General features: G+C 38.2%; 2 protein-coding genes across 3 annotated transcripts; one reads left to right on the top strand and one right to left on the bottom strand.

Annotated features, from left to right (window-relative positions):
• Positions 1-1,269: 1,269 nt before the first annotated feature.
• On the top strand, positions 1,270-16,932 carry LOC109428787 (farnesol dehydrogenase-like). Of its 2 annotated transcripts, XM_062859272.1 has the most exons (4): positions 1,270-1,826; positions 4,259-4,306; positions 4,380-4,505; positions 16,752-16,932. In XM_062859272.1, the coding sequence occupies exons 1-4, from the start codon at positions 1,296-1,298 to the stop codon at positions 16,791-16,793; spliced, it is 747 nt and encodes a 248-aa protein (XP_062715256.1). In that variant the 5' UTR covers positions 1,270-1,295; the 3' UTR covers positions 16,794-16,932. The 2 variants fall into 2 exon arrangements, with proteins under 2 accessions (XP_062715256.1, XP_062715257.1); XM_062859273.1 differs by lacking the exon at positions 4,380-4,505.
• LOC109428785 (spermidine synthase) lies at positions 16,844-20,912 on the bottom strand. The gene is made up of 4 exons (XM_019704630.3): positions 20,755-20,912; positions 20,540-20,683; positions 17,218-17,815; positions 16,844-17,116 (listed from the first exon to the last, which is right to left on the bottom strand). The coding sequence occupies exons 2-4, from the start codon at positions 20,665-20,667 to the stop codon at positions 16,982-16,984; spliced, it is 861 nt and encodes a 286-aa protein (XP_019560175.1). The 5' UTR covers positions 20,668-20,683; positions 20,755-20,912; the 3' UTR covers positions 16,844-16,981.
• Positions 20,913-21,399: the final 487 nt, after the last annotated feature.

Raw genomic sequence — 21,399 nt, forward strand, 5'->3', positions numbered from 1 at the left:
AATTGATCAAAAATTTCCGATATTTCTGCTAATGTCCTATTCATTATTCCTTTTGATTTTAAGCGTTAAATGTCATGATTTCAACTTCCATTGCTATTAAAATTTAAAAAAAAAGAACAAATTTTCATGTTTGATGAGCAGTTATGATTTTTTCTAAGTTTGAAAAACTTTTTGAATTTATCTAGGAACCAAACAGATTCAAAGGATGTTGCACATAATGATGAAATTAGTATGATCGTAAAAGCCTCCAATACCCGTCCCAGCTCATTTCTGGCTGAAAATTTGATGAATATAATTGACTTTGAAGCATCAGTTTTCAGTTTATGACACCCTAATGTATTTTGGACCCTCTTAGGGCCGATTTCTTCACCTCGGCTTAACCGATAAGCCAGGCTTACCCATACAGTTAAACCTGGCTTAACGCTTAAGGGCGGACGGGACGGTCGGGGAAATATCCGCCATTGCTCTGTTGCTACTAAGATGGTAATCTCAGATTCTACTTCATATTTTGCAACAAAAACCTATCACTGTGTATGCTCACTTGCAGTGCATATGCTGATTGTTTTTCAGCATCTTCAGTGCGATAGAACTCGAGATTACCATCTTCAAAATCGCAAGGCAAATTGTTAGAAAGAGAGGCAAGATAGGAAAAATAACACGGCGTCCCGTTTCACCTTAAGCCAGGGTGAAGAAATCGCCCCTTAGGTATATATTTTTGACACCCGTGTTTCAACCCGTTTAAAACTATTTTCGAAAAATGCGATTTCAGTAGCCATCTTATCTTGAAATTTCATTTTTGTTGTAATGAATGAGTATGATACACTTTTTAGTCATGCAATTTAATCAACTTTCCTATTGTTGACTTGAAAAGAACCTGTGGGAGAAATCGATAGCCCTATATGATGCTGGACGCAATATTTGATAAATGCAACATGACTTGCGAAAAACTTTCAAACCAGAATTATTAATAGCTGAAGCAGATACCTCGTCTAAAGCTTATTAATAAACAGCACACTTCATCATCATTATTTATTCACTAAGTCGGGAGCTGCCACTTCAATGTTTGCAAATAAACTTCTACCGACACGATGGTATCAAAATGTTTGATTCATTTGTCTATCTGACTATACTCTGCTCAAATGATGACGAGCCTTTGATGTGCACGCTGATTGATGTGACTACTTGTGAGGAATAGGTGATCTGTCGTATTGAATAAAAACCGGCGAACTGATCTCATGGGACATTAGTTGCATTGAAATATCGGAAATATCACTTGTCGAAGGTTGGATTCAAAGATGGAACAATGGCATGGTAAAATTGCGGTTGTCACGGGATCAAGTGCAGGAATCGGCGCCGCCATAGCCATCCACTTGACTAACGCCGGAATGGTAGTGGTTGGGTTGGCCAGGCGTACTGAGCGTACACTAGCATTGAAGGAACAAATATTCGCAAATTTGAGAAATAACTTACACGCTATGCAATGTGATGTTAGCAAAGAAAGTGATATAGTGGTGGCCTTCAAGAATATCGAAGAAACGTTTGGAGGTGTAGATGTGCTGGTTAATAACGCTGGTGTGGTTCGTGACACAAGATTAATCGACCCGAACAATTCGCTGCCTATTCGTGAGACATGGGAAACGAATGTGATGGGCTTAGTTATGTGCAGTCGAGAGGCATATCAATCAATGAAGCGAAGATCGGTTGCCGGACATATCATCAACATCAATAGCATCGTTGGACACAGTCTTCCCTACTCAGTAGAAGCTCTGATTTCATCGTACAACATGTACGCTCCTTCAAAGCATGCGGTAACGGCAATCACAGAAGTTCCCGGATAAAAACTAACCATAGGGTGTATGGTGAAAACCATTCCTGCACCATACAGTGTACCAGCTACAATAAAGTGTATTGTAATGAAATGGTTCGCTATACTATACATTTACATTGGATTTTTATGTAACAATATATTATACTGTTTTTCTTACGTTTGAACCATTCACTTTTCCGAAACATTATTTTTCCGTGAATTTTTAATTATTTCTGGTGTTCGATTTGAATAGATCGTATGTTTGCTGTGATTCCTATGCACAGTGGCGTCTCGTAACCTCACTTTTTACCTGTCCAACGACCCTAAAACTTGTATTTGCGAAGAGTACAGGACCAGGATCAAATTCAAAATGGACGGAAACTACTATTCTCGCCATTTTCTACAAATTACAAGCCAATTTGTTAAGAAAATTCAAGAATTTACATTCGTTGAACAGGTAGATTTGAGGTTAGGGAATCGCCACTGCCTATGCAGATTCGACCTATTCAAATCGAACATCAGATTTATTCAGTTTAAGATTTTTTCCGTGCTTTGTTTTGTTGATGTTTGTGACTTTTTTGATGCAAAGGAAAGGAAAGAAAAAAAAGTGAATAAGTTGAAACATCAATTTAACCTTTTGGAATCGATTTTTTTCGCCGCTGTTGACGCAACCTCGCTGGTGTCAAACACGTTTGTTATGCTCGGTTTCATCGCCGGGGTCATATATGACCCCTCCGGCTCCAAAGAGTTAATGCCAATAACATGTTTAAATCAGTGGTAAACCAGATGTCCTAAGAACTGCAGGTCCAAGCAGGGGTCCAAGAGATATGGCGGGCTAGGTGTGTAGAGTGCGATGAGAGAAATACGAATGCAATGTAGGCCAACCCGGAAAGATGCAGGTCAGATTACCGTAAATCAGGAGATGAGTTCAACACTTCAACACTATTCTTTCTGAATTTGCATTTAGAGCACCTTTAACGGTGCGCTTCTATACCCCGTTTGGCAGCCCTCCATCATTGCAGCAAACTTTACCGGTCGCTGCTGGATGCGCTCGCAAAATAGTAGCGCTATGGGTAGGTGACCAAATATAGTAGCGGGACAGTTGCGCTGCTAAGGGTCTGTGTCAATTGGCGAATTAAAATTAATTTTTACTTAAATTTGACAGTTCAACACTTAAACTTGACAGTTCTCCTAAGGAAATAATTATCGAACTGTCAAGTTTAAGTGAAAATTAATTTTAATTCGCCAATTGACACAGACCCTAAAAATGCTATGGGAATATGTCAGCCCTCCCGATACGAATCAGGGTGACTAATTTGATTGCTATCGGTGTGGAAAAGGGTGGTTAAGTCAAAATGGTAGCGCTGCGCGGGTTGCTCGAATAGTAGCCGCCGTTAAGGTTGCTCTTAGGGGAGTTTTCTCCTCTTCTCTCATGTGAACTTGCCTTCGACCACAATCGAATCAAATGCGGTTGACAAACTTTATCTTTGACGTAGAGCCATCTTTAACATATGGACTGGACTGAACACTGAAATGACTTTTAATATAGGTTCGTCTGCGGGTTCGCTTTTTAACCTAATTTATATTTGAATCGAACTTGACAGTTATCTCATGAGTTGTTATGTATTTCAAACTTTAGTCAAACTGGTGCCTCAATATTGCAATAACGGTTAAGCACGCTGTAATGATACTTATGTACCTCGTCACCCACTTCATGCAACTACATTAGTGGTCTAATAACACTTAGCGCGCTCAGCATAGTTCCATCATGCCGCTCAAAGTGTTGCCACAAATAATGCTTAGTTTGCGAAACCCAGTTCTGGCTGGTGGGGAATGGGAACCTAAGCTTCAACTGTTAATGCAATCAGAGACTACTCAGACTTAGACGTGGGCGATCCTATATATGAAGGGTTATCCAAAACGCTCTGGGAATTCCCAAAGCGCATTCTAATAAATCTAATAAGCCATTAACAGGAGGAAATTGGCAAGATAATATAACAATATATGGTTAATGTAATGTAAAACAATTCAACATAACAAAAGAGAACCATTCCAAAACCATTTGATTAAATGTATAACCAGTAGTGAAATTACAATTAAAAACAATTTATTTACGGTACATTTTATTGTTTGAAACCATTCATGTACCATACAATGTACGGTATATTTAAACCCACGTATCAGTATTTTGAACAATTCATTAACAATAAAATGTATGGTTTTGCAAAAAAATATATATGGAGAAAAATATTTTTTTATATTGTTACGATACTTAACAACCTGTATAATATATTGTAAAAATCTTATTTACAATTCACGGTATGGTATCCAACATTACATCTTATTGTTTTTGTATTTTTATTTTTACAGTGGTGTCTATTGTAAAAATATGGTTCTAAATAGTACTGTTACAATACAACATTCGGTTTTTCTACTGTATTTTTTATTCGGGTTACGCGTCAGGAGCTGTTGAACGATAAATCGAAAGTTAAAGTTACGGTATGTGATATGTAGTAAATGAAAGTGTTTATACATTCTAATCAATTTAAATTTTATGACTGTCTATTTTAAGAGTATTAGCCCTGGAGCAGTGAAAACGGAAATATTAGAACTAACTGAAGTACAGTTTCCCCTTCTCAATGCAGAAGATATCGCACAGGCTGTACTCTACGTACTGTCAACACCATCGCATGTACAGGTATGTAAAGAGCCCAATTAAGAAAAAGGTATGTAGGGTCTGGGACCAGACGCGCCAACTTGGTCAAATTATTGGGGGGGCAAAGCCTGGTTTTTCTGATTTTTTGTATGAGAAAATCTAAAAATCGTCAAATATTGGGGGGGCAAAACCATGCTTGCCCCCCCTAAGTTGGCGCCTATGGTCTGGGACTATTTGGGCAGGAGCACCTATTTTGGGCACTTACAGCTGTAACTCAGACAATTTCAAACCGACTGACTTGAATTTTTGTACATGGCTAGATGCTGTGCGTATCAGATCGTGTCTCAAAAATCAGGTCAATCGGTTCAAAATTGACTGAGTTATAGCAGCAAGTGCCCAAAATAGATGCTCCTGCCCAAATGGTCCCAGACCCTACACACTTTTGTAATTCAAAATTCAAAGTTCCAAAACTAAATCTTTGTAATCAATTTTAAAAAGTTCCTTACTTACGTTATCGGTCAGACTATAGCCTAAGTATGGTCTGCCATATGCAAGGGGAATGACATATTCTTTTGTAACTTGAAAATATGCTTTTATCCGTACATAACCGTCGCTAACTACTGCTAACTGAGCAGCAGTTAGACGCGGCTAACGACGGTTAGCAACGGATAAATGCGGATTTTCCGGTTAGCCGAGGCAGTGTCATTCGCCCTGGTTGTATGTAGAAATTGTCTTCATTCGGCTCAGTCCATAGTCGGCGCACAGACAAACAGACGTAACACTCTGATAATAGGCTCCTAAAGGCCTATCTCAATTTCTGCATAATTCGATCAAGCATTGAATAAAACGACATGTTTACTCATTTTTTAAGTATTCCTATTAGGTAAAGCCCATAAAATATATTTTCAAAAATTTTAATAATTTTTGCAACACTCCTTGTTTAGCACTCAATTTTGGGTAAATTTTGTTTACCGTGTATGTCAAACAGGAACATTTGTTGTCAAAAGTGAGCCAATGTGGTGTCTTTTGCAACCCGCCGTTTCACTTTCGTTACGTCAAGGTTGACCTCGAATGTCAAACAAGACTTGCTCATCATTATTTTATTTTCGAGTTTATTAACTATTCTCAGGGTGTCTACTACCTGGAAAAACCTGGAAAACCTGGAATTATCAGGGAATTTTACTCGACCTGGAAAAATCCTGGAATTCTCAGGGAATTATGGTGACAATCAGGGAATTTCTGTGTTTATCATTTTAATACAAATTTTTAGTTAGAAATGCCTCAAAGCGAATAAAAATTTCGGCTGCGCCGCTATTAACTACCCGCTCGTTAAATATTATTTATCAGATATGCTTTACTCTTGACGTTGAAACTAACTTGTACTTTTTCCACAGCAATATCCTATTTTATGTTTTACCTATTTCGGAAAACTGAGTCGACATGCTTTTATTGTTAGGATTTTGAATTCTCAAATTTTTCAATCTATTGAAGCTCTAAATATTGGCTTAGTGACTTAAATTGTATAATCTATTTTTCTTTATTTCCATTTATATGAGCTTATTGTCTTGCAGAATTTATTGAGGTTTGCCTAACAAATTTGCAATCGCCTGTTGATGTTGGAAAATACCTGAAAGAACTTAAAGATATATTTTGAGCGTAGTTCCTGAAACTCCTGCAGAATATTATTGATCAATTGGGACTTCTGGCGGATTCGATGGTATTTCTAGCGGAATTTGCTTCTGAAAGAATTTTTCAATATTTTTCTGATTATTTCTGAAACGTTTCTAGAACAACTCATAAATGATTCTGAACAATGTTTGAAACAATGTTCAGCTCTCACTTTCCCATAGTTGACAACGAAAACTATTGAATTACAATTTTTTCCTATTAATTTTGAAAGTAGTCCATCTGTAACAATATTTATTCGTATACATTTGGTAAAAAACGATGCTTTGACGTGAAGTAATCGATTAAAATTGTTGTGAAGAAAAAAAAATAAAATATTCTGAAGGAATTAAGAAATTCCTCTAGTTGAATTTATGTAGACATTTTTTAAATTTTCCAGAGTAACTGGCAGTATTATTTGAAGTCAATTCTTTTCAAACTCTGAAAAAAATTTCTGACTGAAGACCTATAAACATATCTTACATTGTTGCTAGCAATTTCTATAAAAGAAGGAATCGCTTGAGAGAAAAGTCTAGTGAAATTCATGAAAAATACATACTTGAGTGAATCTTTTGCGAAACCAACGAAGGTGTTCGTGCGCAATAACTGAAGCTATGCGTGAAGGGTTTCTTTGAGGATTTGTTCCAAAGCGTTAGCTGCAATTTTTAAAATGTCCGACAATATTTAAGAAAGTTTGCTCAGGAACTACTCAGAAAATTTTCTGCAGGAACGGCCAAGCTTAACTTTTATAAAAATATAGTGTAATTTCTTGTTGTTTTCCTTGCTCAATTCCTTCAGAAATTCATAAACAAAATTTTCATCAAATTATGCACAAAATTCTCCTATTTAAAGTATAGCCAGGACTGTGTTTTAAGAATTCCATCAGAAAATCATCTCGTCCTAAATTCTGGTGGAATGTTCTCCTTAAATGTCATTATAGTAGGAACTAGAAATTTCCCAAAAAGTTACGTTTCCACGAATTTCTAGAAATCTGAAAACATGTTTAGTTTAGTCGATTTGTTAAACCTGGAATTATTTTCAAAAACCTGGAAAAATCCTGGAAATATCAGGGAATTTCATTTTCATAATTGAGTAGACACCCTGATTCTGTTATTGTTCAAGTTCAAGAAAATTACCATTGAGATCAGAAAACCAAGCTCTTTCGTGTTATGCACCAAAAGCGCGAAAATATTTTTCATTTTAGGACCCTATTCCCATCGTACACCGATTTAACGGTCTATTTGAAATTTTGATAGTTGGCCAACTGACCACCCGTAGCGCTCGCATCGTTTTTGTTCGAGTTTGACGTTTGCCCACTACCGCCACCTAGTTGATAGTCGGCCAAACCCAGTGCTTTTAGCATTGGGCGAATATGTTTCCGTGACTATAATTTGAATCGAAAAATGTTTCGAAGTGTTACGTCTGTTTCTCTGTGGTCGGCGTCTCCAGTCAAGTACTCTGCGAACGACCCATCTCGCTCGGTGCGCACCACGTAGTCTTTACCGGTTGGATGGCTCTCTACAACCATTTTTTATCGAATTATTATACGACATTCTAGTGACGATTACCGTCTACCGTAGCCTAGCGATTTTCGTGTTGCGGCCGACGGTTGGTTCTCTTAGCCGGAGATGCAGCTCGTGGTACATTCGCCTTTTCCATGTTCCGTCTACCATTTGCACTTCGCCGTAGATGGTACGCGTAACTCTTCAAGCGAAAACTCCAAGGGCGCATTGGTCCTCTACATGCATTGGCCATGCATGGTATCCGTAAAGGACTATCGGGAATATCAACGTTTAGTAAATGGTGAATGACGTACGCCGTCGAACATGCTTGTCTTCGACACATTTAAGGGTGGACGGGACGGTCGAGGAAATATCCGCCATTGCTCTGTGGCTACTAAGATGGTAATCTCAGATTCTACTTCATATTTTGCAACAAAAACCTATCATTGTGTATGCTCACTTGCAGTGCATATGCTGATTGGTTTTCAACATCTTCAGTGCGATAGAACTCGAGATTACCATCTTCAAAATCGCGAGGCAAATTGTTAGAAAGAGAGGCAAGATAGGAAAAATAACACGGCGTCCCGTTTCACCTTAATGATTAATCCGATTCGCCTGGCTTCATCCTTTGCGAATGTACGTGTAGTAATAGAGGTTGGGCTTCGTAAATAGCTCTTTGCACAATCTTTACTACTACAGCATGCTTCCGCCACCGTCTCAAATTTGCGAGCTATAATATAAATATTATGCTTTTGGATGAAATTCGTTTTTACCCACTTTTATGTGTCGCAACTCGATTCGGAGGTGCGCAAATTGTAGCTCTTAATTAGCTGAATGATGCGCAATGCCAACAAAAAGCTCAATTTTACTTCGCATCTGTACCTTCGCATATCGCGCGAGTCGCGATTTCGATATGGTGCTGCAACGATAATATCATCGGCGAAAACAAGCAGCTGGACGGCATTAGTGAAAATCAATAGAGTTAAGAAACTATAGAGGACGAATGTCGCTGCTGTTCCCTTTGTTCTCGTTCGCAAACATGTCGGGTATCTATCTGTCAAACTGCATACTTTTTCGCTTTGACACTTATAGCCCGGCCTATCTCCGCCAGCAAGAGATGTTGCGGCAGCGACGCCAGCGACATTCTTCCTCTATAGTTTATTACCTCTATTTGAAAATCGTACCATACCTGCTGTAAGGTGTCGTATATACGAGCCTGAATATGAATATATTCCTACCCCTCTCGACTGACAGTGTGTAACGTCGTTACACAATGCCACTAGCTCATTAGGTTGGTAGCACTGCACAGCAGTTGCTGCAACGATCGTCGGATCATCGTCACTCATTGAGCTGCAGACAATCGGAGAGGTAAGTCGTATCTGTTGAGCGAAACACATTGCCGTGCCGAGTGATTCACGAGTAGTAAATTACAACAACCGCCATTGTCCTTGCCCATTTCCCTGCGGGATATCAGCTGAAGTGTTTACATTGGCGATCCTGCCAGACATTATTGATCTGTTAATTGAATCACTCGGTACGGGAATGCATTTTGTGGAGAAATTCGGTGTGAACAGGGAATAGTGTTGCGTAACGAAAACCATCATGAAGAATAATGAAGTGGAAGAGTGTCTAGTGTCCGTCGAGTTGTAAAACCATCCAAAGTGAAAGTGAGTAAGGAAAACCACCTACGAAGACCTTCGAGGCGATCGCTAGTGTGTAAAGAAAACCACTAGCAAGAGAGGGTGCGTAAAGAAAACCACCTACAAAGACCTTTGAGGCGTTCGCTTGAGTGAGTAATGAAAACCACTGGCAAGAGGGTGCGTAATGAAAACCACCTGCAAAGACCTTTGAGGCGTCTGCTAATGTGAGTAACGAAAACCACTAGCAAACACAAAGGTGTGTAAAGAAAACAACCTACAAAGACCTTTGAGGCGTTCGCCAAAGTGAGTAATGAAAACCACAGGCGAGAGGGTGTGTAAGGAAAACAACCTTCAAATTGTAAGTGTACCAAAAAAAAAAAAACTTTGAAAAAAGTGATGGAACACATGATGGAAGCGAAAGCAAGAATAAAGTAGAATAATTATTCAAACTGATTTAAATATCTGGAGATCTGTCAATTGTTAAAGAATGAAGATGCTGCCGAAATGCAGATCTAAAACGATGTTTTTTTTGTGCTGTCATGGGACCAACGCGCTTAGAATTTTCAGGAAGGCAGAAACGAGTTCCGAGAGTGTGAATTTCATTGTGGGATGGCGAAGTCGATTCCCAGATGTGTCCTAAAAGCTTGCAGAATGCCGAATGAACTTGTCCACGATGACGTCACACGCCAACGGACAGCAAGATGGGAAACGGTAATTGCGGGTCGTGTTGACAAAAATCACTGCTCACATCTTGCATCCGGTGAGATCCGGTGAACATTCAGTGAACTTTTGGTCGCTGGGTATTCATAAGTGTCATTTTGTGTAAACAGTGATCGCGATTGCAGAAGAAAAGAAGAATCAACCCGGGAGAAAAGGAGACCGTGGATAAGTCAATGGATAGACTTCGTCGATACCTGCAGCAGCTGCGATCCGTATCGAAAAATCACTGTCAGTCCCAACCCCGAAACATTTACGCCGAGAGTTTGACTCCCGTTTTGCTTCGAACCATTAAGCAGCTGAGTAAACATAGTGAAACTGTCAAAAATGTTCTGAATGTTCACTGGTTTGGACAAAAGCCAACTAAAAAGCACTGTCAATGTCAAAATCGATGTCAAAACGTGTTTGACGTCTAATCGCCGTCGTATTGCAACCTTCTAAATATATACAGAACATTTGTGTAAGTATGTGAATGTTTCGTGACGTATTTTTCATCACTTTCGTGTGTCTAGAGCATTTTAATTGTCAGTTGCCCCAACGAACGAACACGATTCGCAAATCGGGGGGCAGTCGTGACCCAACCAGCGAAACCGGACTGTAAATGTTTCTGGAGCTTTGTTGCATTAGTGCGTTGTTTTTATCAGAAACAATGCAGTTGGTAGAGATATTAGGGGCCCATTTTTGTTTGATCAACGCATTTTGGGGCCATTATAACAAGAGAGTTGGCAACAATGCCTGCCACTACTGGGCTGGCTTCAATAGTGGTAATCACGTTCAAATGTATGCGTGCCTTTTTTGTGGATGTAGTTGTGAAACAGTGAGGAAAACATTTCCATTCTTACCCTGGACGTTAGTTTTATCATTATTTACTCGTTTTACCCAAATCTATTGGGTAATATTTGCATATGCAATCTGAAAAGCCTTTGAATTAGCATGCAATTTAGCGTGAGGAAAAACTCGCGCTAGTGTTCGTGTGTTGAAATGTCACTTATCTCTATTGTCAGCAACCCGCTTATTCAGTGAGCACACACACTGGTGCATATGTGGTGAGATGTCAAAGTCTATCACGTCAACTGTCAGCGTTTCAGGGATGCCGATTGGGTTAAGTGCCCCACACAATGCATACGTTTGCGTGTGCGTGACAGTAGTTTGACACATTTCCCATGGGAAAACTGTCAAAAAAAAAAACGCAAACCTCGACGGAACGGACGCTATGTGTTCCAGGCTTTAGGGGTGCTCGAATTCATAGATCAGTGCGCTAGAAAAAATATAGTATGCACGGAAACATTCGTTTTTCATAATTATTGTAAATTGTGCTTCACAGTGTTTTACACAATAAATCGGAAAAATCAACAATTAATGTTGTGTTTGAGCATGAGCATTGGTGACTGTACACTTCGTAGTTGCTACTCCGTGGTTGACCTGAGCTTGCGTAATTGCACAAAGAAGCAATAGGCTTGGTGCTCGGGATTTGCCACGTACACGTTTCGAGAGCTCTAACTTTATTGGATCAATAACGGCGCTGGCCACGTCCTTACGTTCAACCGGGAAAGGGAAGGAATGTTATTTCGACTAGCGAGCCTGGATAAAACGAAGAGGAGAAACGTCAAAATTGGAACAGTCGATTTGCTGTCATCCCCATAGTTCCAATCGAGCAGGAGACCAGTCAAAACGATAAGGATTCGCCACTTTAGTATGCTCGAGACATCTTAATTTCAACGACCGTTGCTACTAGAGGTTGTATATGCTACTGGACCCTCCACAGTTGTTACGGGAAGGAGTTTTGTTATTAGAGAGAAATTGATAGTTGCATAGATCAATGAATTACTTTGGTAAGTGAAAATCATTTTGGAAGAATGGTGAGATCATGAAAATTTTAAATAAAAATTTATGGAATGAAAAATATTTTGCGTCACCTCGCAATTGGCAGAACTGGTGAACCAATATACTATTGCACTGTTCACACTAAATCGAACTGCACAGTATGAAAGTGCGACGGTTTAAAAGTGTGACGATAGTGTAACCGGTTTGTCTGACCGCATTTGGACGTCTAGAATTGTCAAAGATGGGCACGTGATGTGTGATTCGCCTAATTCTTCTTCGATTTTGTTTTGATTCTCATCCATCTGACAACTCTCCGATTCGAATTCCTCTTTTTTTTTCTCTCACCACACTCGTTCCAGGGTGGCCAGTTGAGCAGTTGTGCGTTTGTATTCGTGGGAAAGTTTGTAAAATGCGAAATTTGTGAAATTCATGTCGGCGAAAGCGTACGAGCACAAAAATAGTGTGATAGGTGAAGTGCATCAGAAATCCATCATTGAAAGCAACCAGTAATAATTACCATTAAATCGATATATTGAAACACAACATTGTGTCGACAGTAACATTGACGGACCGCACAAACTTAGGCAAAATACTGATGCATAATTATGGATCAAGTCAGTGTGGTCAGCACCGTAAGGTGGCGGATTGTACAAAAATACAGGAGAACTTAATTCAAATATAAAAATTAATGAAAAATTTGGCCAACACTTGAAGTGACGAACTTTGTAGTTTTTGTTGAAAAATTTATAAATAGATACATTTACTGCGTTTTTCAAAGAAAAACAAGGAACAAGCTCACCGATCATTATTAATCATTCACTCGAGTCTCCGTCGACCTTTTGCTAAACAAATTTCGACACTCGAAGGCACAGCAAAGAACAACGCAATACTCAGCAACTAATGTTGTGATTTAAGGTGTTTATTGACTGCGTAAATATTTTCCTGCTTGCTTTTAAAGGTGCTTATGAACAAATTGATAGCAACGATGGCTTGTGCCTGTTTCAGTAACAGGAATTTCATCTAATGCGTAGATATATATATTTTTTTTAAAGAAGGGGAAGGATGTAAGGTGTCGTATATACGAGCCTGAATATGAATATATTCCTACCCCTCTCGACTGACAGTGTGTAACGTCGTTACACAATGCCACTAGCTCATTAGGTTGGTAGCACTGCACAGCAGTTGCTGCAACGATCGTCGGATCATCGTCACTCATTGAGCTGCAGACAATCGGAGAGGTAAGTCGTATCTGTTGAGCGAAACACATTGCCGTGCCGAGTGATTCACGAGTAGTAAATTACAACAACCGCCATTGTCCTTGCCCATTTCCCTGCGGGATATCAGCTGAAGTGTTTACACCTGCTACCCGCTCTCCTTACGTACTTCTTCTCCTCCACAACTTGCCGTAATCCACTGCAAGATTCGAAGAGGTTAGAGAATATCCCTGATTTTCTTACTACATATCGTCGCATTGACCAATAATCGTATCAGCCTCGTGAAAATGACTAATACAGGTACAATAGGGTGGGGCGGGGCAAGATGGGTCACCTAAGGATGGATCACCATAACTTTGTAAATACAAATCATACTGGTTTGTATTCGTCCGCTACTCTTTGATACACTAGTTAGCTATGCTAAAAGTCGATAAAAAGTTCATTAAATACAAAATATGATGTTAAACAAGCAGTTTTAAAAAGTGATCGATTTTGCGCCGTGAAAAAAGTGCGGGGCAAGATGGGTCACCTTTTAAGTAATCCACATTTTCTCAACGAAAATCGTCAAAATATAAGATTTGTTCCGCATTCATATATGCTCCATATCCATACTGAGTAAACAAGAGTTACTAGTAAACATTTTATATTTTTATTTGGAATATAAAAAATTTTACGATTTGAGTGGTTCCAAGGCGACTTAAAAATCGATGTTTTCACTAAAAAAATTATCATAATTTTATGTTATAGTTTTGAGCGTTCATTCCGCTTGATTGAAGTCATTTATGAGATAGTCTTGTAATAAAAAATAAATAACATTTGAATGCTCCAAAAATACGTTCAAAACTGAAGGTGACCCATCTTGCCCCGCGGCCGTTTATATGGAGTTTATATGGAATGTATCGCATAAGAAAAATGGCTAAAACGCATTTAATTTTTTATTTCCAATGAGAGTGAATAATTTTTTCATCAATGCCCCAAACTTTTGTATATTCATGCTGGTCATCTAACAAAATTATTACCATAATCAAAACATGAGTAATGCGCCCGAAAATGGCACTGACCCATCTTGCCCCGCGACCTATCTTGCCCCGCCCCACCCTATATTGTATTGTTACATTACAATACATTCGCAACACATTTCATTGTACGTTGATACCATGCAGAAGACAATATAAAAACAATATGACGTATGGATATGCACCATACTGCCCATAATCGCATAGTTGACGTAAGCGCCACTATAGTTTTTAGCACACTTTTGAAATTTTAACAATGATTAATGAAAAGTTCATGATTTTTTTCACGTTGATATCTAGCTAGTGATTAGATCTTGTGCTCTATTGAATAAAACTGGTCACAATCATGCACATTTGATGAATATTAGCTTGTAAGTGCTGACATTGTCAATGGTGGTTACGTCAACTATGCGATTATGGGCACCATACAATGTAGTGTAAATGAACATTTTACAATATAATGACAGGTTGTTAAGTATCGTAACAATACATTTTTTTTTATTCGAACAAATCTGAAACTGAAACGCAACCCATACATTTTATTGTTTGAACTTTTTATAGGGTGGAGAGGGGCAAGATGAGTCAGTGCCATTTTCGAGCGCATTACTCATGTTTTGATTATGTTAATAATTTTGTTAGGTGACCAGCATGAATATACAAAAGTTTAGGGTATCGATTGAAAAATTTATCCGCCATTTTTCTTATGCGATATATTCTATATATTCTCAATATAAACCACCGCCGGACAAGATGGGTTAACTTCAATTTTGGGCGTATTCTTGGATCATTTAAAAGTTATTTATTTTTTATTACAACACTATCTCATAACTTACTTCAATCAAGCGGAATAAAGGCCTAAAATTATAACATAAAATTATATTTTTTTAGTGAAAACATCGATTTTCAAGTCGTCTTAGGACTACTCAAACCGTAAACTTTTTTTTTATTCTCTAAATAAATTTATAAAATGTTTACTATAGTATTTATCTTTTGTTAACTCATTATGGATATGGGGTACATATGTATGAATACTGAACAAACCTTATTGCCGTTTTTCATTAAGAAAATGTAAATTACTTGGTGGTGACCCATCTTGCCCCGCACTTTTTCACGGCGCAAAATCGGTCACTTTTTAAAACTGTTGAACATCATATTTTGTATTCAATGAACTTTTTATTAGTTTTTAGCATAGCTAACTAGTGTATTGAAGAGTAGAGGACGAATGCAAACCAATACGATTTATATTTACAAAGTTATGATGGTCCGTCCTTACGTGACCCATCTTGCCCTGCCCCACCCTACAATAGAGGGTATTGTTGTATAACCATACGATAACAATATAATGAATGTTTGGCCTCGTTGTTGGCAATATAATGTATTGTAGTATTATTGTTTTGTATTGTATTTGTATTGGAATTTTTATTCGGCGTCTGATTCATCCGAAAGTTTGACCTGAAAAAAATATAATCACGTTCTTTTGAATTGAGCTCGAATTCAGATTAATCACTACATCTTGACGTCTTCTGGTGGTGTAGTGATGGTAACGCGTCTGCCTAGTGAGGAATCGTGAGTTTGAGTCTCACCGAGAGATCCAAATTCAACCTTGTCAAACTTTGTCAATGACACTGTGCACTTCAGGCCTTTGGAAGCTTTTCCAATATTCTGTAGAATTAACAAAATGAAACATGGAATTTTGTTATCCATTTCGAAGGCACTGACTGATATCGCCTCCAGCTTAGATCCTTTGCCTCATTCCTAGGTTGTACATTTCTACAAGTCATTTGGCATAATCCCACCCACTTTTTGTATGAGACCTCAACAATTTCTGTATGGGTCGTTATGCAAAAAAAAAACTTCCCTAAAAGCGTGACGTAATTTGTGCATGGTCCCTAATGAAAGACGTATATGAAGCTGAATATGATCATCCAAACAATGTATTGTCTGCTCATTCTGCTGGTATTTTTATCAGTTTTTTTATAGAAGCTCTGCCGAGATGGTTCCATTTCCCTTAAAGGGTTTCTCGCGTCAGAAATAACTGCATTGATTAAACTTGCAGCGGTGTTGGATGCTAAATTTAAGGACAGACTTGTTAGTATCCAAAATGTTCGACTTTGGCACCTACTCATTTCGAGGGTACAAATCTCTTCGTAAACAAAACCAGTGCACATACATGAGTTTCTTATTCTTAGCTTATTACAAGTGAACAAGAATAGTGTTCTTTGAAGCTTGCTTCTTGAGATTTGTGCGACTGAAGTTCTGATGCACTGTTGAAGCGGGATTTCAAGATGCTTGTCCTTGAACGTCCTTTCAAAGGGATTTCAAAACTTCGTTCCAAAAAACAACATTTGATCCTCCCTTACTTAATCGGCTTTAACGAGCGCCGACAAGGTATTCCATCACCAACGAAGGAGTCCCCAATCGGTCTCAATCTGTCGTACAGGGCGTCGAGTTCCGAATAATAATCTTTCGGTCAGCAAATTTCATTTTCGGTCATCCCACTTCACAAGCGTTGGAACAGTTAGTATTTTTAGTATCAAGTAGTTTTTAATTATTTTGGACATGTTACTATGGAGCACCGTCTTGGCTAGAGCTATATTATCTTTGAAATTAATGCTCGTAAAACATAGGGGCCTTAGTTGGCCATTATGGCGATACAGTGCTATGTGAACCAAATTCAAAACCAAACTCAAGCATGTTTTCTTTGTTTTAGGTTCATGAACTGATAATAAAACCGATCGGTGAGCGATTCTAGGCCAACAGTTTTTCGTGGACGTGATATCTACAACCTAAATGAGCCGTACATAACGTTTAAATCGTGTATATTATAAATGTATATAAAATTTCCACAATAAGCAAAGAATAAAAAAGATTCCAAAATGCATAAGGTACAACCATATTGTACATTATTGTTCATCTGTATATTCCTAGTCATGTGCTTTGCTAGTAAAGTTTCTTAGCAGCATATCTGGGCAACGTGAATGCAGCCCGGTGAACATCCGAAGTGTAGTAACGCATGTTCATGTTGTCGATCTCTTCGTCGGTGAATGTTTTTGCCGGTTCATTCAGCTTCGTGTTCTGGAAGGAAACGATGTACGATTGAAACATTTCGAATGTTTTGGCTCTATTAATTTTCTTATTTAGTTACGGCATCATTTGTAGCAAATCTCTAGACCTACCTCATTCGAACTTGCGATGAAAAATCCAATTTGGCCCGTTGGGTAGGACGGTACCGACGCTACTCCATACCCCACCACAGGAAAATGTTTCCTGCAGTGATCTAACGTACTCTTGATGTGATCCATATCAATCCAGAAGGTGCCTCCCTGCGAGCAAATGATGCCGTTCGGTCGTAACGCCTTCTTCGCAAGGGCAAAATAAGACTCCTGGAACAGTGACTCGGCCGGACCAATCGGATCGCTGCTATCGGTGATGATGACATCAAATTCCCCTTCCCGTTGCTTCATGTACTCGAAACCATCCCCAATAGTGAGTTTCAATTTGGGCGAATCAAATCCGCATGCCATGAAAGGGAGATATTTCTTCGACAGTTCCACCACGCGGTCGTCGATCTCAACTTGATGCACTTCCTCCACTAGGGGGTGTTTTACCACTTCCCGGGCCACGCCACCATCGCCTCCACCGACGATCAGCACCTTTTTGGGATTCGGATGGCAGCACAGCGGGAGAAATGAGATCATTTCCTGGTAAGCAAATTCATCTCGTTCCGTACATTGAATGATACCGTCCAAAACCAGGACGGTGCCATGTGAGTAGCTGGAATGATAATAAAGTAGAACTTACATAAAGATAACATTGACATGGCACGATAGATATTTTGCACTTGTAATTTTATAGTTTTCTAGTGTTGTGAGAAACCTTAATAGTTATTTATGTAACGAGTTGCAAAAAGTTGATTTTTTCAACACGAGTCGGTAACATTTATCCAACGAGGCTTGCCGAGTTGGATAAATACGAAGAGTGTTGAAAAAATCGAGTTTTGCAACGAGTTCCATACAAAATTTTATGCAATGATTTTTTTCATAATGAACTCATTTGAGTTGCATAATGTTCATAATGCAACTCAAATGAGTTGCATTATGAACATTATGCAACTATTTTTTATTATGCAACTCATTTCAGTTGCATAATGAGCCAGTATGGAAAAATTGGCCTTTATGATATCAAAATGAGTTATATAAAATGTAAATTATGATACTGAATTGCATAAATACTTTTCTATAACTATTGTTAATGCATGGAAATATTTTTTTAAGCAATCAAAAGGTAAATTGGTCAATTAACATCTTAACTTTCGACTCATGTAAAATATTTTGTTTCACCAAATCAAATAGATTTAAGCATTTTATGTTAGTATGTAAACTAATGCAACTTGTATGGAAACTATCGTAGCCTAACATTATTCGCTTAAAACTATCAAATTCGATTTGGTAAAACAAAATATTTTGCATGAGTCGTTAATTTGGATGTGAATGCCTTAAAAAAATCCCTTGTCCTATGGCTTGCAATCATAAAAGCCCAAAATCGCAAATTTTGCCCTATAAATTGAGGTATAGCTCAAAATTGTGACGTGCTGGAGCAAATCTGAGCCCGGATTCGTATTCAGCAGCCCAAAATCTATCAGGGACACATAAGTTTGCTCTTGAGACTAAAAAAGTGTTGCGCTGTGTAAAAGTTATTTAATGCTACACCATACGTCGTTTTCAAAATTTGTTACTGATTTTTTGTTACGCTGTGTTATTGAAGAAACTGAAATGTACTAATTCAAGTACTGGGTGAAAAATAAACTTTTGATGTGTAAATCAACGCAGCTCATCTTGATTATTGTAAGAAGACGTTTCGTATTAACTTTTTTTGTTCAAAAATATTCTTTTAAAGTTTTTTAGCGTAATCGCTGAAGCAATCCACAGGGTGTTTTTGAAGAAATGTTTGTCAGATGCCGTCAGACAATGTCCTAAGAGAAACATGTTATGTTAAGTTTATTTTTTTAACTTTTAAATTTATTCTGCTGCTAATATGAAAACGGCTATTTGAGTAACCGGTGGAATACAAATAGCCGGTAAATCCACAATATTGTTACGCGTGGAAAACTATCCGCGCCAAATCTGCGAGGTCTGTTGGATCATTGTGTAAGGACAGGTTCTCTTCGTTGCGGTAGTGACATTTGAGCACTTTTTCCACTGAAATGTTACCAAAGGGCATTTTTAATAGATGTATCATGCTTCAATTATGAGATTACACCATTTGTGTGCTAAGATTTGTCCGAAAACCACTTTAAAAAAATGTTTTCCTTGATATTTTCGCTGCTGTGTTTCTGTTCTTGCGGTAGTGTTCCTATCCTCCAAAATCCCACATGATTTCAATGGGATACCGCAACAATAGGAATCAAAATTAAATTTTGCCTCCATAATAGAAACAGTGTATGTACCTAATTTGAAACAATTTGGATTTATTTATTTCATCAACAGGCTGGGTGTAGCCCCAATGATGGTTAAGAAGTATGATACAATGACATGGTCAAGAAACTAATAATAAATAATGATACAGAGACAACATTCAACGAAACAAAACTTGGTCAGGAATTGAAACTAAAGTAAATGCACAATCAGCGTCCGTCATTTCGCCCTGCGAAGAACGACGAAAACCTCCGGCGAAGAGTCTCACGTGAGAAGTGGAAATCAAACAACGAAGCTACTCTATTGAATACCCGCTGCAAGCCGCTGATCGCACCGTGTATCCCATAGTTCGTTCGACGTAGAGGCAGTCTCAGCATGATACTATTTCGAAGCGATCTTGGCTGAACGTTCAAATCGATTTGCTCCAGAATCGCCCCACAATCGATTCGACCCTGGAGCGTATCAGCTACGGTCAGTGCTCTGGTTACATCTCGTCTCGAGCGGAGTAGTTGCAGATCAATGTTGGAGCAAACAATTTTTTATCGAAAAACAGGGGAAAACGATAGTTTTCATGTTCTTCCAAACAAATTTGGATAGAAAACTACCGACTAACGTTTTGAAACCCTTCATTAGGTGGTACGATTTTTTTTTATAATTAATACCATAACGATGGGCACACTTACCCTTAACAGAGTGGCAAGCGTTCATTCATGCTCATGCGGCAGCTCAAAGACGATTTGTCAAGTAAATCCAAGATATAAAATTCCTTAAAACAGGCCTTATTAATACGAGACGTGTATTACTAGTGTACCTATGTTTTATAAAATTATTATTTACATAAATTGAGTTTTGATGTGCACATGAAATCGAACAACTTCCCAGAATTTTGTCTCAAGGCCATTTTGACATTGACCTTCGAAGAGCGGAAACGAGAAGATAATCTCAAGCTACCTACTTGATTCAATGCATAGGCATGAATGGAAATATTCTTATCAACGAAATTCGATTGATACTTGAATCTTTTGAATTGAGCTGCCACGTGTTTGAAAAGTACTTATTTCGAAGAAAACAATTGAAAACTTACGTCTCTAGCAGCTTTATATCCTGGAATTTGGAGCGCTCTTCGTGGAGAACCTTTTTCACTTTCAACGAGAAGCATTGATTCGGCCATAGTTGTTCCGAAATTTCGCTAAACCATTCAGTGGGATTCATTTTTTGTAGTAGAAATCTGAAAGTAATAATATCGATAAATGCTGAACAATAATAGTAATTACAAGTGAATCATTTTTTTTTTCTTACCTGGAAACTACAGTTGTAAAACACGTTGAATATTGCAGACCAAAGAAACACCGATTGGTACAAAACAGAACGAACCTTATCGCTTGCCAGAAGCAAACTAGTTAGGTACGCAGATCGGTTGGAATCGCTTCGCTTCGCATTCGCAGTGGGGTAACTGCATCTATTTTGTTCCCCGGTGGTGTATATCGCCGGACAACCCCAGCGCATGGACATGTGTCATTTATTATTATCGTACTAAATAGTTTAAACATATTAATAAAAAACCTAACAATTTGTTGAGAGGATAATGGTATTATAGTTCGATTTTTTGTTAAAATTTAATGTCATAAATACGTAACATTTAATGTCATAAATACGTAACAGGAAAATTCAAGAGGCGATACCCTATCTCCTAAAAGTGTTTTCGTTTATCATCATTATCATCATCATCATTTGATTTGAAAACGCTGTCATAAAACGGTGCCTACCATTTTACTGTACCATATTACACCGTTATATTGTTTTTTTTTTTTTTAATTTAGGTATCAATTTCAATTTAATTTATTTTTCCAGAATTCAACGGTACTACATCTAATATTTACATTTACATTTCAGAGATTTGGTTTAACTTTCAACTGAGAACAATTCAAATTCATCATAGGAGAC

This window comes from Aedes albopictus, chromosome 3, assembly GCF_035046485.1.
Source record: "Aedes albopictus strain Foshan chromosome 3, AalbF5, whole genome shotgun sequence".
Classification (NCBI taxonomy): Eukaryota; Metazoa; Arthropoda; class Insecta; order Diptera; family Culicidae; genus Aedes; species Aedes albopictus.